Raw genomic sequence first — 16,354 nt, forward strand, 5'->3', positions numbered from 1 at the left:
ACATCGTGGGACACTAAGGAATAATTTATCATGGCCAATCCACCTAACCCGCACATCTTTGGACTGTGGGAGGAAAACGGAGCACCCGGAGAAAACCCACGCAGACACGGGGAGAATGTGCCAAGTGCCCATCACAGACAGTGACCTGAGGCTGGAATTGAACCCGGGTCCCTGGCGCTGTGAGGCAGCAGTGCCAACCACTGTGACGCTCATTGGGATAACCATTCCCTATCACAGTCAGTGAAAATTATTTTTGGCCTTTGGTTAACTATTTCCCATTGGTGTCTGAGGGCAATTATTTCATGTCACTTAACAATTTCGCAGTCTCCCTGATTGTTTTCCTTTCACCATTTCCCCTTTCCAAAACTGGGGGTCTGCATGCAATTTTCTTAAGTTTTCACTTAAACTTTAACTCATTATTAATTGTCAGCGACGTCTCTGCCATTGTTTAGATTTGCTGCCCTCCTGTGGCAACTCTGCATCATTGCAATTGAGGCACCACAAGAGGCAAGCTTATGAAACAAGTGCTGGGAAGTGGGATTAGGCTGGATTTGACTTGATTTATTATTGTCACATGTATTAGTATACAGTGAAAAGTATTGTTTCTTGCGTGCTATACAAACAAAGCATACCATTCATAGAGAAGGAAACGAGAGAGTGCAGGATGTAGTGTTACAGTCAGATCTGGGGTGTAGAGAAAGATCAACTTAATGTAAGGTAGGTCCATTCAAAAGTCTGGTGGCAGCAGAGAAGAAGCTGTTATTGAGTCGGTTGGTACGAGTCCTGAGATTTTTATATCTTTTTCCCAATGGAAGGAGGTGGAAGAGAGAATGTCCGGGGTGCGTGGGGTCCTTGATTATGCTGGCTGCTTTGCCGAGGTAGCGGAAAGTGTAGACAGAGTCAGTGGATGGGAGGCTGGTTTGCGTGATGGACTGGGTTACATTCACCTGCAGAGGGCATCACCTTGGGCAGAGCAGGAGCCATACCGAGCTGTGATACAACCAGAAAGAATGCTTTCTGTGGTCCATCTGCAAAAGTTGGTGAGAGTCGTAGCTGACATGCCAAATTTCCTTCGTCTTTTGAACTATAGTCTCGACATGCGGTACCTGGACAGGTTGTTGGTGATCTGGACACCTAGAAATTTGAAGCTCTCGACCATTTCCGCTTCGTCCCCGTTGATGTAGACAGGGGCATGTTCTCCATTACACTTCCTGAAGTCGATAACAATCTCCTATGTTTTGGTGACGTAGAAGGAGAGATTATTGTCGGCTGAATCAACAATGATGGGCCGTGATGCGCTATCAATAAGGCGAAAGACTACCGGTGTGCCAATACAAGTGTAGGCTTTTATTCACAACAGAATCAGGAGCACATCCCAACAAATAACCGACCTGGACTGAACAAGGGGGAGGAGACAGCCACCTTTATACTAGGTGCCGAGGGGAGGAACCAAACCGGGAGGGGATGTGTCCAGGTATGACAAACACACACAACGGTGGTCCATATAGGACAAAAGTACAACTGAAATCCACCGCATTCACCCCTTCCTTTAAAAAAACAACACGGGGATGAAACAGAAACGATATCACAAGTCCAGACGAACCGGTGGCTTGATCCGCCGTCGCGATCGTCGTAGTGCAGGTCGCAGAGTCGTCCGAGCAGGGAGCGATGTCGGCCCAGGCTCCGTACAGTGAGCGTCGAGAGAAGGCGCTGGGTGGTGTGAAGCGGACCGATCCGTCGTCCCATCCAGTCGTCGGGTACTGCATGGCTCCGGCTCCGGCGACTCAAGCGAGCTGTACATAGGGGCGAGAGGAGTGAGCAGTGGCCCTGGTGGCGTATGGGGAACAGAGGGAACTGGAGCTGGGGGGTGGGGGGGCCGCAACAGGCTCTGGGCGCACTACATTGGGGACAGGGACTGAAGGGGGAAGGGGCGTAGCTGTCTCCGAGTGGACAACACCGGGAACAGTGGGGCGGAAGGACGTGGTGGCCTCAGGGGCACCCGCGGGTGCCAAGTCACGGACAGAAACCGTGTCCTCCCGCCCATCGGGGTACGCCACATAAGCGTATTGAGGGTTCGCGTGGAGCAATTGGACCTCCTCGACCAAGGGATCTGCCTTATGGGTCCGGACATGCTTCCGAAGCAGAACGGGCCCCGGGGACATCAGCCAATCCGGGAGCGAAGTACCCGAGGAGGGCTTCCTGGGAAAAGTGAACATCCGCTCGTGAGGGGTCGTATTGGTCGCTGTACACAAGAGTGACCTAATGGAATGTAATGCGTCCGGGAGGACGTCTTGCCAACGGCTGACTAGAAGGCCCCTAGACCGTAGTGCTAATAGAACAGCCTTCCAGACGGTTGTGTTCTCCCGCTCTACTTGACCATTGCCCCTGGGGTGATAGCTAGTGGTGCGACTGGAGGCAACGCCTTTGGCGAGCAGGTACTGCCTCAGCTCGTCACTCATGAAAGAGGACCCACAGTCGCTATGAACATAGGATGGGAAGCCGAACAGGGTGAAGAGCGTGTTCAGGGTCCGAATCACTGTAGCCGTGGTCATGTCCAGGCAGGGGAAGGCAAAAGGGAAACGTGAGTATTCGTCAATGATATTCAGGAAATACACATTGCGGTTAGAGGAGGGGAGGGGGCCTTTAAAATCAATGCTAAGGCGCTCAAACGCGCGAGTGGCCTTCACCAGGTGTGCCCTACCTGGCCGGTAGAACTGCGGTTTGCACTCAGCGCAGACCCTGCATTGCCTGGTAATCGTCTGGACTTCCTCGAGGGAGTAGGGCAGGTTACGGGCTTTGACAAAGTGGAAAAATCTGGTGACACCCGGATGACAGAGGTCGTTATGGAGGGACTGTAGCTGGTCTAGTTGGGCGCTGGCACATGATCCACGGGACAGGGCATCTGGGGGCTCACTGAGCTTCCCAGGCCGGTACATGATGTCATATCTGTAGGTGGAGAGCTCAATCCTCCACCGCAAGATCTTGTCATTCTTAATCTTGCCCTTTTGCCTGGTGTTAAACAGGAAGGCAACTGACCGCTGGTCCGTAATTAAGGTGAATCGTTGGCCCGCAAGATAATGTCGCCAGTGCCGGACGGCTTCCACAATGGCCTGGGCCTCCTTCTCGACCGAGGAGTGTCGAATCTCAGGGCCTTGTAAGGTCCGGGAAAAGAAGGCCACCGGACGGCCCCTCTGGTTAAGGGTGGCGGCTAGGGCAAAGTCAGATGCATCACTTTCCACTTGGAATGGGATGGATTTGTCCACAGCATGCATCGCGGCCTTCGCGATGTCCGCTTTGATGTCGTCGAAGGTCCAACGGGCCTCCTGCGCCAGGGGAAAAGAGGTCGATTTTAGAAGCGGACGGGCTTTATCCACGTAACGGGGAACCCACTGGGCATAATAGGAGAAGAAGCCCAGGCATCTCCTCAGCGCTTTGAGGGTAGTCGGGAGGGGAAGCTGCATAAGGAGACGCATACGGCTGGGTCGGGACCAAGGACACTATTTTCTATCACGTACCCAAGGATGGCGAGGCGGCGTGTCCGAAAAACACACTTCGCCTCATTATATGTGAGGTTCAGGAGAGCGGCCGTACGAAGGAATTTTTGTAGGTTGGCATCATGGTCCTGCAGGTCATGGCCGCAGATGGATACGGGAAAGTGACCCGTAGCTCGCGCTGGTCCACCATTTGATCCATGGCCCGCTGGAAGACTGAGACCCCATTGGTGACACCAAAGGGGACTCGGAGGAACTGGTAGAGGCGACCGTCCGCCTCAAAGGCAGTATATGGGCGATCCTCCGAGCGGATAGGGAGCTGGTGGTAAGCCGATTTCAAATCGATCGTCGAGAAAACCCTATAGTGCGCGATACGGTTGACTATGTCCGCGATGCGGGGAAGAGGGTACGCATCTAGTTGCGTATATCTGTTTATGGTCTGGCTATAGTCAATCACCATGCGGTGTTTCTCCCCCGATTTAACTACGACCACTTGCGCCCTCCCGGGGCTGGTGCTGGCCTGGATAATCCCTTCCCTGAGCAAACGTTGTACTTCGGACCAAATGAAGGCCCGGTCTTCCGCACGATAGCACCTACTTTTGGTGGCTAGAGGCCTACAATCCGGGGTGAGGTTATCGAATAAAGGGGGGGGTAATCTTGAGGGTCGAGAGACTGCAGGTGGTGCTCGGGGGGCGCTGCAGTGACGGCGCCTTGCAGACTGAGAGCGGGGGATAAGGGCCATCATACTGCAGGGTGACGCTCATATGATGGGTGAGGAAATCTAACCCCAGCAGTACAGCTGCGCAGAGTCACGGCAGCACGAGGAGCCGAAAACGCTCGTAGACTGTGCCCTGTACCGTCAGCGTCACCAAACAGCACCCGAGGACCTCCACTGAGTGGGAATTCGAGGCCATGGAGATGGTCTGGCTCCAGGGTCGCACGGGAAGGGCATATTGACGCACTGTGCGAGGGTGTATAAAACTTTCTGTGCTCCCGCAGTCGAACAGGCAGTTTTCTGCATGACCATTTACCTTGATCTCCATTATTGACTTGGAGAGTTGGTGAGGCTGCGACTGGTCCAGGCAAATCGATGCCATCGTCGAATCCAGGAAGAATCCATCTTCGTCGCCGTCTGATGACGTCACGGATAAAGCTTCCTGCTCGGCGCGTCTTGATGACAGTCTCAAAGATGGCGATTCCCGCACTTCCGGTGACCACATCAAAGATGGCGATTCGCGCGCAGCCACCGCCTGCATTAAAGATGGCTGCGCCCGCGGAACACACGTGGCGCCACGAGGCTTCGGAATCGGCTTCGCCCGACAGACTTTAACGAAGTGGCCTAGCTTACCGCATCTGGAGCAGATCACATCCTTCGCCGGGCAGCGACGCCGAGGGTGCCTGGATTGGCCACAAAAGTAACATTTGGGCCCCGCTGGAACAGCCGTCGCGGTGGAACCATCGATGGAACGGGATGCGGGGTAGGACCCGAGGTTGTGAGAGGCCACTTCTAGCGTTTCAGCCATCATGGCCGTTTTCCGGAGATCCAGGCCATCTTGTTCAAGCAGACACTGCCGGATGTCTGTAGACTCAATGCCCGCAACGTAGGCGTCGCGGATCAGGTCCTCCGTGTTCTGAGCTGCTGTAGCAGCCTTACAGTCGCAAGCTCGAGCTAGGACCCGCAGGGTGCGCAGAAATTGGGCGCACGATTCTCCTGGCTGCTGCTTGCGGGTAGTTAGGAGATGTCTGGCGTAGACCACGTTAGGGCTCTTTTGAAACTGCCCTTTTAGGAGTTCGATAGCGTCCGCGTATGTAGCAGCGTCCCGGAAGATACCGTAGACTGCTTCGCTCACCCGGGCGCGGAGCACGTGGAGTTTAGCATCGTCGGTGTCGATGGCCGTAGCGGTGTCGATGAATGCTTCGAAGCAGTCCAGCCAATGGTCAAATTTATCAGAGGCTCCAACCTCTTGAGGGTCTCATGTTAACTTGTCGGGTTTTAGAAATTGCTCCATGCTGGTCAACTGTTGTGAATAAAATTGATGCGCTCTCAATAAGGCGAAAGACTACCTGTGTGCCAATACAAGTGTAGGCTTTTATTCACAACAGAATCAGGAGCACATCCCAACAGGTAACCGACCTGGACTGAACAAAGGGGGAGGAGACAGCCACCTTTATACTAGGTGCCGAGGGGAGGAACCAAACCGGGAGGGGATGTGTCCAGGTATGACAAACACACAACGGTGGTCCATATAGGACAAAGGCACAACTGAGGTCCACCACAGGCCAAATGGCCTGCTTCAAATTTCATACAGACAAGGATCAGAAGTAGGCCATTCAGCCCCTCGAGCCTGCTCCACCAGTTAATAAGATAATGGCTGATCTGATAGCAATTTCAAATCTGAACTCTACCTACTGCTGATGACCTCTCACCCCGTCCATCCTTGCGTACCAAGAATCTATCGAGCTCAACCTTAGAAATATTCAAAGACTCTGCCTTTAAGGAAGAGAGTTCCAGAGACTCACAACACTCTCAGTGCAAAAAGTTCACCTCATCTCTGTCTTAACCTCGCGACCCCTTACCTTTAAACTCTGACCCTCCAAGTTCTAGATCCTATCATTGAATCCCTACAGGGCAGAAGAGGCCATTAGCCCCATCGAACCCGCACTGACTCTCTGACAGAGTAACTTGTCCAGGCCCACTCCCCTGCCCATCCCCGTAACCCCATACATTTACCATGGTTGGTCCATCTAACCGACATATCTTTGGACACTAAACAGCAATTTAGCATGGCCAATCCACCTAAACTGTACATCTTTGGACTGTGGGAGGAAACCGGAGCACCCGGAGGAAACCCACGCAGACACGGGGAGAACGTGCAGACTCTGCACAGACAGTGACCCAAGCTGGGAATCGAACCTGGGTTCCTGGCGCTGTGAGGCAGCAGTACTAACCATTACTCCACACACAAGAGGAAGCCCCTCTCTACATCTACTCTGCCAAGACCCCCTGAGGGATCCTATATGTTTCTTTTATCATTCTATTATTTGTTTTTAATCATGGAATCATAGAATAGAATCCCATCATTCAGAAAGAGGCCATTCGGCCCATCGAGCCTGTACCAGCAACAATCCCACCCAGGTCCTATCCTCGTAACCCCACATTTTTACCCTGTTAATCCCCCTGACACGAAGGGGCAATTTAGCATAGTCAATGCACCTAACCCGCACAACTTTGGAGTGTGGAAGGAAACCAGAGCACCCGGAGGAAACCCACACAGACTCGGGGGAGAACGAGCAAACTCTTCACAGTCAGTGACCCAAGCTGGGAATTGAACCCGGGTCCCTGAGTCAGCAGTGCTAACCACTGTGCCACTATGCCAGCCCTTAGTGTCCAAAGATGTGCAGGTTAGGGGGATGAGCCATGCTAAATTGCCCCTTAATGTCCAAAGATGTGTTGGTTAGGTGGATTGGCCATGCTAAATTGCCCCTTAGTGTCAGGGGGATTAGTAGGGTAAATGAGGCTTACGGGAATAGAGTCTGGGTGGGATTGTGGTCGGTGCAGACTCGATGGGCCGAATGGCCTCCATCTGTACTGTCGGGATTCTATGAATTTAGCACGGCCAATCCACCTAACCTGCACATTTTTGGAAACTAAGGTGCAAATTAACAAGGCCAATCTACGTGACCTGCACATCTTTGGACACTAAGGTGCAATTTAGCATGGCCAATCCATCTAACCTGAATATTTTAGGACACTAAGGGGCAATTTAGCATGGCCAATCCACCTCACCCGCACATCTTTGGACACTAAGGGGCAACTTAACATGGCCAATCCACCTAACTTGAACCTCTTTGGAGCGTGGGAGGAAATTCCACTTGTTAGTCACGTAATGAAAGGACAGATTGTTTAATTGTGTGACTAATTTACCAACAGATTGTTTAATGTCGAACTAACTTTTATACAGATAACAATCTTTGTGTTATGGGGCCAAGGAATGGGGTGGGGATCCGTGTGGTTTTCCGCAATGTGGGAGGAGGTTAAAATGATGTGGTGAGCCCCTTGCTGATAGAGCGTGCAATCTGAGGGACAAGTGTCGGCACGCAGAAGTTATCATGTTTATGGGCATCCAGTTACATGTTGTGAAACTTGACGGTAAACATGCACATTTTTGTACAATGGGAGAAGATGAACTTGAGCAAGAACTCAAAGCTCCCCAAAGCGCTTGGTAATCAAGTTGTTTCCACTGTTGGCGTGTGGTCGAACGTGACAACTGACTTTAGCACAGCGAGAGCCTACAATCAAGATTAGTGACCAGTTTCAAAGTTTATTTATTATTGTCACAAGGAGGCTTACATTAACACTGCAATGAAGTTACTGTGAAAATCCCCCAGTCGCCACACTCCAGCGCCTGTTTGGATACACTGAGGGAGAATTTAGCACGGCCAATGCACCTAACCAGTACATCTTTTGGACTGTGGGAGGAAACCGGAGCATTCGGAGGAAACCCACGCAGACACGGGGAGAACGTGCAGTCTCCGCACAGACAGTGACCCAAGCCGGGAATTGAACCCGGGTCCCTGGCACTGTGAGGCAGCAGTGCTAACCACTGTGCCACCGTGCCATTTTCGAGATAGTTTAGGAACTTTGCGGAAAGTCCTTTGAACTGATTTGAAAAGTATCATAATATCCTTAATGCCCACTTGAACGGGTGAATGGGGCTAAAATATGGTAGTTCCACCGATGGCATGCTGCCTGGCTTTTCATAGAATCCCTACAGTGCAGAAGAAGGCCATTCGGCCCATCAAGTCTGCACCAACAACAATCCCACCCAGGCCCTATCCCCTTAACCCCATGCATTTACCCTAGCTAGTACCCCTGACACTAAGGGGCAACTTAGCATGGCCAATCCACCTAACCCGCACATCTTTGGAGTGTGGGAGGAAACTGGAGCACCCGGAGGAAACTCACGCAGACACGGGAGGAACATGCAAACTCCACACAGACAGTGACCCGAGGCCGGAATCGAACCCAGTTCCCTGGCGCCGTGGGGCAGTGCTAACCACTGTGCCACCATGCCGAATGTGGAAGTTGAATCCTTGATCTACTGACTTCAAGGCACAGTTACCAGATTTTTAGTGGGTAGGGATATTGACGGATACGGAATCAAGGCAGATAAATGGATTCCAGATATATAGGTGGCAGAACAGGCTCAAGGGAATGAAATTGTAAAGGGTGCAAATAAAGATTTACAAGGATTTTACCGGGACTGGAAGGTTTGATTTATAAAGGAGAGGCTGGATAGGCTGTGGCTTTTTTTTCCCTGGAGCGTAGGAGGATTGGGGGGTGACCTTATAGAGGTTTATAAAATCATGAGGGGCATAGATAAGGTGAACAGCCCAGGTCTTTTCCCCAGGGTAGGGGGAAACTAGAGGGCATAGGTTTAAGGTGAGAGGGGAAAGATATAAAAGGGACCTGAGGGGCAACCTTTTCACACAGAGGGTAGTGCGTGTATTGAAGGAGTTGCCGGAGGGGGTGGTAGAAGTGGGTACAATTACAGCATATTTCCTAAACTGAACTAGTCCCATTTGCCCCGCGTTTGGCCCATATCCCTCTAAACCTTTCCGATCCATGTACCTTGTCCAAATGTCTCTCAAATGTTGTAATTTGAAAAGACTTGATCTATTCACCTTATCTGTGCCCCTCATGATTTTATAGACCTCTACAAGTTCACCCCCTCATCCTCCTACGCTCCAGGAAAATAGTCCCAGCCTTCCCAGCCTCTCCTTATAATTCAAACCATCCGGTCCCAGTAACATCTTTGTAAATCTTTTTTGCACCATTTCCAGTTTAATAATATCCTTTCTACAGCAGGGAGATCAGAATTGTACTCAGTACTCCAAATGTGGCCTTACTGATGTCTTGGACAGATGTAACATAATTTCCCAACTCCTGTACGAGAATGATCCCAGGAATGAAGAGCTTGTCGTATGAGGAGTGGTTGAGGAGTCTGGGTCTCTACTCGTTGGAGTTTAGAAGGATGATGGGGGGATCTAATTGAAACTTACAGAATACTGAGGGGTCTGGGGAGAGTGGACATGGAGAGGATGTTTCCACTAGTGGGAGAGACTAGAACTCGAGGGCACAACCTCAGAGTGAAGGGATGATCCTTTAAAACTGAGATGAGGAGGAATTCTTTCAGCCCGAGAGTGGTGAATCTGTGGAACTCATTGCCACAGAGGACTGTGGAGGCCAGGTCATTCAGTGTCTTTAAGACAGAGATAGGTAGGTTCTTGATCAATAAGGGTCAAGGATTCCGGGGAGAAGACAGGAGAATGGGGATGAGAATCATATCAGCCATGATTGAATGGCAGAGCAGACTCGATGGGCCGAATGGCCTAATTCTGCTGCTATATCTTATGGTCAATGCTCTGACCAATGAAGGAACTCTTGCCTTCAAGGCAAGTGTGCCAAACGCCTTCTCCACCACCCTGTAATGCCCCTTTCAAGGTGTACCGGCAGCCTTAGGTCTCTCTGGGGATAGTGGGGGGAGGTGGCGGTAATGTCACAAGATCAAGGGAGGTTGAAGTTGAGGGTTCAGACTTAACAGCAGCAATAATAACCGCGTAGATCGCCAACAATCTACTCAAAAACATTCAGCTTGGGGAACGGCTTCACATATCGTGTTGTTGCCTGCTCGGCATAGCTTACATTCTATTCCAATGGCTGAAGACATCTTTGAAACAAAGATAATCATTGTGGAATTTAAAACAGGGAGCGACGCAATAAAAGTTTGGCAATTAAGTGTCCCGACAGCAAACAGATCCACATACCTGATCTTCAAATATTTAATGTTTGGGGGAACTCATCCAGAAAGTGAGAGTATTAACTCTGGAACTCTGGAAAGCCGTCCTGTGAAGGTTTATTAGTGTATATGCGGAGTGTGTTATTTGTATCTGTGCATTTTAGACAATTGTATTAACCAGGAATTGTAATGGTGGCACAGTGGGTTAGCACTGCTGCTTCACAGCGCCAGGGACCCGGATTCTATTCCAGCCTCAGGTCACTGTCTGTGTGGAGCTTGCACGTTCTCCCCGTGTCTGCGTGGGTTTCCTCCGGGTGCTCCGGTTTCCTCCTCCACTCCAAAGATGTGCGGGTTAGGTGGATTGGCCAAGCTAAATTTCCCCTTAGTTTCCAAAGATGTGTAGGTTAGGTGGATTGGACATGCTAAATTGCCCCTTAGTGTCCAAAGATGTGCAGGTTAGGTTGATTAAGGGACAATTTAACATGGCCAATCAACCTAACCTGCAAATCTTTGGACACTAAGGGGCAATTTAGCATGGCCAGTGTCGGGGAATTAGCAGGGTAAATACGTGGGGTTATGGGAATAGGGCCTGGGTGGGAGTGTGGTGGGTGCAGACTCGATGGGCCAAATGGCCTCCTTCTGCACTGTAGGACACCTCCAAAGATGTGCAGGTTAGGTGGATTGGCCATGCTAAATTGCTAATCAGGGGTGATCTTACAGAGGGTTATAAAATCGTAAGGGGCATAGATAAGGTGAATAGCCCAGGTCTTTTCAAATTACAACATTTGAAAAACATTTGGACAGATACATAGATGGGAAAGGTGTAGAGGGATCTGAGCCAATTAGTGTCAGGGGATTAGCAGGGTAAATATGTGGGGTTACGCGGATAGGGCCTGGGTGGGATTGTTGTCGGCGCAAACTCGATGGGCTGAATGGCCTCCTCTGTACTGGAGTGATTCTATTCTATGAAAAAAGTTTGACAATGAAGTCTGTATGAAGCTTCAAAGGCCCTCCTGTAATATTGTAAATTTTCTCTACCAAGTGATGTTAGTTCTCATAAAGTCGCAACCTCACTCTATATATATATAAATAGCACCTTTAACCTAATAGAATGCCCCAAAGAACTTAATGGGAGCACTCAACCATATCAGACGCTGAACAACACAAGGAAGTATTGGCGCAGGCGAACAAAGGCTTCATCTGAAATGTCAGATGTGTCCGAAAGGAGGGAATTGAGGTGGAGAGGTTGAGGGAGGGGATTCCAGCAGAGAGTGAAACCAATGGTACAACCAAAAACACAAGTGGAAATGGTTGAAAGTTTCAAGTTTCTAGGTGTCCAGATCACCAACAACCTGCCCTGGTCCCCCCATGCTGACACTATAGTTAAGAAAGCCCACCAACGCCTCTACTTTCTCAGGAAGCTAAGGAAATTTGGCACGCAGTTACGACTCTCACTAATTTTAACAGATGCACCCATAGAAAGCATTCTTTCTGGATGTATCAGAACTTGGTATGGCTCCTGCTCTGCCCAAGACCGCAAGTAACCACAAAGGATCGTGAAACAAAGTCAGAAAATGCTGGAAAATCCCAGCAGGTCTGACAGCATCTGTGGAGAGAGAATAGAGCCAACGTTTTGTGTCTGGGTGACCCTTTGTCAGAGCTGATGAGAAGGAAAATCGGACAAGGTTGATACCATGAGGGTGGGGGAGTGGGGGCTGTAATTGGACAAAAAGAATGTAAATGGTGATGATAAAGGCTGAGAAAGGTGCTAATAGCGGTCATTAAATGATGTGTGAATGGCAGAACAGAGGTACAGATTGTTATGGGACTACCTGAGGAATGTGGCAGTTGGCCCTGGTCGTGGTGGGGGGTTTGAGACAAGGGGTGAGCGAGATTTCAGAAGTGCCAAAAGAAAAGTAAGAATAAAAAGTGATAAAGGTGGATGAATGAAACGAGAAGAAGAAATGAAACAAAGTAAATGGAAATGGGGTGAAGGTGGAAGAGAGAGTTCAGGCTCTGAAGTTGTTGAACTCAATGTTCAGTCCGGAAGGATGTAAAATGCCCATTTGGGTGGTGAATGTAGTCCAGTCCATCACGCAAACCAGCCTCCCATCCATTGACTCTGTCTATACTTCCCACTGCCTCGGCAAAGCAGCCACATAATCAAGGACTCCATTTACCCCGGACACTCTCTCTTCCAGTTTCTTCCGTCGGGAAAAAGATACAAAAGTCCAAGGTCACGTACCAACTGACTCAAGAACAGCTTCTTCCCTGCTGCTGTCAGACTTTTGAATGGACCGACCTTATATTAAGTTGATCTGACTCTACACTGTAGCTATGACTGTAACATGACATTCTGCACCTTCTTTCCTTCTCCGCTATGTACTCTATGAACGGTATGCTTTATCTATATAGCGCGCAAGCGGCATAGTGGTACAGTGGTTAGCACTACCGCCTCACAGCGCCAGGGTCCCGGTTTCGATTCCCGGTTTGGGTCACTTGTCTTGTGGAGTCTGCACGTTCTCCCCGTGTCTGCGTGGGTTTCCTCCAGGTGCTCCAGTTTCCAACCACAGTCCGAAGGACGTGCTGGTTAGGGTGCATTGGTCATGCTAAATTCTCCCTCAGTGTATCCGAACAGGCGCTGGAGTGTGGCAACTCGGGGATTTTCATAGTAACTTCATTGCAGTGTTAATGTAAACCTACTTGTGACACTAATAAATAAATAATAGAAACAATACTTTTCACTATGTCCCAATACATGTGACAATAATAAATTAAATCCATGATTTCGTAGAATCCCTACAGTGCAGAAGGAGGCCATTCGGCCCATCAAGTCTGCACTGACCACAATTTCACCCAGGCCCTATCCCCATAGCCCCATGAATTTACCCTCCTAATCCCCCTGACACCACGGGGTAATTTAGCATGGCCAATCCACCTAACCAGCACATTCTTGGACTGTGGGAGGAAACCAGAACACCGGGAGGAAACCCGCACAGACACGGGGAGAATGTGCAAACTCCACACAGGCAGTCACCCGAGGCTGGAATTGAACTCGGGTCCCTGGCGCTGTGAGGCAGCAATGCTAACCACTGTGCCACCGGGCTGGAAGAGAGTTCCATAAAACTCACCGCCCTCCAAGGGAAGAGATTTCACCTGACCTTGGAGAGAAGGGAAGAGAAGTAAGGAGGGAAGGAAGGAGATATTCAGGCCCTCAAAGCTTGTTATCATATGGCGCTCCAAATGCTAAAGTATTTTTAAAATTCTTTAACGACATGCTCCAGAAAGAGCTGGGAGGTGGAGAGGATTGAGTCAGCAAGTGAGGCAGCCAGGAAAGGGTTAACGTTTAACTGGAGCTCCACTGCCTATCGCTGCAGCTTGTAGGAGTTCCCCAGTCGAGAGGAGAGGTTCTCCTGTCCTGGAGCTGCGACCAGCAATACTGAGTAAACACGTCTTCAGTTTCTCAGTCTCAGCTCAGCATGGCTCCAGCTTCTGCTCTGACCTGTACCCTCCTTCTCTCAGTCTGTTCCCATGTTGTCTACCTCCAAGGTACGTACTCCCAATGCATCCCCAAGTTCACCTTCATTATTCCGGGGTTCTGAAGCATCGAGGATTCAGGGTCAGGTACAGGGATAGGGGCAGAATCAGGGTTCGGGACATGGTTAGGGTTAGGGAACGAATGAGACTCAGATGAGGATTACGATTCGAGTTCGGTTTAAGTTATGGTTCAGCTTAAAGTTGGCATTAAGGTTAGGGATACGGCTGGAGTTAATGATAGGATCGGGCACTGTGGCACAGTGGTTAGCACTGCTGCCTCACAGCGCCAGGGACTCGGGTTCGATTCCAGCCTCAGGTGGTTGTCTGTGTGGAGTTTGCACCTTCTCCCCGATGTCTGCGTGGGTTTCCTCCAGGTGCTCCGGTTTCCTACCACAGTCCAAAGATGTGTAGGTTAGGTGGATTGGCCATGCTAAATTGCCCCTTCGTGTCCAAAGATGTGCAGGTTAGGTGGTTTGGCCATGCTAAATTGTCCCTTAGTGTCCCAAGATATGCAGGTTAGGTAGATTGGCCATGCTAAATTGCCCCTTAGTGTCCCAAGATGTGGAGGATAGGTGGATTGGTTATGCTAAATTGCCCCTTAGTGTCCAAAGATGTGCAGGTTTGATGGATTAACCATGGTAAGTTGTCCCTTGGTGTCCAAAGATGTGCAGGGGATCAATGAGGTAAATACATAGGGTTATGGGGATAGGGTCTGGGTAGGAGGCTCTTTCAGAGAGTCAGTGCAGACTCTATGGGCCGAATGGCGTCCTTCTGCACTGTAGGGATTCTGTTCTATGGGATTCTATGAATTGGGAACAAGGTTAAGGTTAGAGTTGGGAACTGGGTTCAGGGTTAAGGTTCAGGTCATGGCTGACGTTAGAATTACGATTAGCCTGAGGGTAAGGGAGAGGGTGAGAGATACTGTTAATGTTTGTGTTATGGTGCGGTTTAGGATAAGGTTCGTGTTCACATTTTGAATTCGGGTTTGCGATAGGGTTCGAGTGGGTGTTCTGTTGTGATGGAGGTTTGGGTTATGTTACAGGATACAATTAGGAATATGTTTGAGTTGAGGCCAGGGGTCGAATTCAAGTTCTGGTAATCGATACGGTGAGAGTTCAGGATAGGGTCAGAGTTGGTTAGGGTGTCACGGATTAGTGTCAGGATTTCAGTCGTGGTTAGAATTCTGAGTTTCCTCCCCTCTCTCACCCAGGGGGGTTTTTTTTTGGAAAGCCCTTCGGAGAAAGATTGCGACACATTTAACCTTGTCAATACCTAACAACGCTACGGTTCAAATAATTTGCCTGAAGGGTTCTACTTCTTTTAACTGATGTGACGTGACGTTGGAGGGTAATCACCAACGCAGTGCAGGAGGAGCACTGCACTGTCAGAGGGTCAGTACTGAGGGAGTGCCGCACTGTCAGAGGGTCAGTGCTGAGGGAGTGCTGCACTGTCAGAGGGTCAGTGCTGAGGGAGTGCTGCACTGTCAGAGGGTCAGTGCTGAGGGAGTGCTGCACTGTCAGAGGGTCAGTGCTGAGGGAGTGCTGCACTGTCAGAGGGTCAGTGCTGAGGTAGTGCTGCACTGTCAGAGGGTCAGTGCTGAGCGAGTGCTGCACTGTCAGAGGGTCAGTGCTGAGGGAGTGCTGCACTGTCAGAGGGTCAGTGCTGAGCGAGTGCTGCACTGTCAGAGGGTCAGTGCTGAGGGAGTGCTGCACTGTCAGAGGGTCAGTGCTGAGCGAGTGCTGCACTGTCAGAGGGTCAGTGCTGAGGGAGTGCTGCACTGTCAGAGGGTCAGTACTGAGGGAGTGCTGCACTGTCAGAGGGTCAGTACTGAGGGAGCGCTGCACTGTCAGAGGGTCAGTACTGAGGGAGTGCTGCACTGTCAGAGGGTCAGTACTGAGGGAGTGCTGCACTGTCAGAGGGTCAGTACTGAGGGAGCGCTGCACTGTCAGAGGGTCAGTACTGAGGGAGTGCCGCACTGTCAGAGGGTCAGTACTGAGGGAGTGCCGCACTGTCAGACAGTCAGTGCTGAGGGAGTGCCGCACTGTCAGAGGGTCAGTGCTGAGGGAGTGCCGCAATGTCAGAGGGTCAGTACCGAGGGAGTGCCGCACTGTCAGAGGGTCAGTGCTGAGGGAGTGCTGCACTGTCAGAGGGTCAGTGCTGAGGGAGTGCCGCACTGTCAGAGGGTCAGTGCTGAGGGAGTGCCGCACTGTCAGAGGGTCAGTACTGAGGGAGTGCCGCACTGTCAGAGGGTCAGTGCTGAGGGAGTGCCGCACTGTCAGAGGGTCAGTACTGAGGGAGTGCTGCACTGTCAGAGGGTCAGTACTGAGGGAGCGCTGCACTGTCAGAGGGTCAGTACTGAGGGAGTGCTGCACTGTCAGAGGGTCAGTACTGAGGGAGCGCTGCACTGTCAGAGGGTCAGTACTGAGGGAGCGCTGCACTGTCAGAGGGTCAGTACTGAGGGAGTGCCGCACTGTCAGAGGGTCAGTACTGAGGGAGTGCCGCACTGTCAGACAGTCAGTGCTGAGG

General features: G+C 50.7%; 1 protein-coding gene across 2 annotated transcripts in view; it reads left to right on the forward strand.

Moving 5' to 3' along the window:
* Positions 1-13,684: 13,684 nt before the first annotated feature.
* Positions 13,685-16,354, forward strand: part of LOC144496841 (CD166 antigen-like) — a 40,499-nt gene continuing 37,829 nt past the window's right edge. For both annotated transcript variants that reach the window (XR_013498447.1, XM_078217408.1), the window contains exon 1: positions 13,685-13,840. Coding sequence is in view for 1 of the 2 variants with exons in the window: in XM_078217408.1 (XP_078073534.1) it covers positions 13,771-13,840 (70 nt within the window). In the remaining variant the exon portion in view is untranslated. The remainder of the gene's footprint in view (positions 13,841-16,354) is intronic.

Source organism: Mustelus asterias, chromosome 8, assembly GCF_964213995.1.
Source record: "Mustelus asterias chromosome 8, sMusAst1.hap1.1, whole genome shotgun sequence".
NCBI classification, from domain to species: domain Eukaryota; kingdom Metazoa; phylum Chordata; class Chondrichthyes; order Carcharhiniformes; family Triakidae; genus Mustelus; species Mustelus asterias.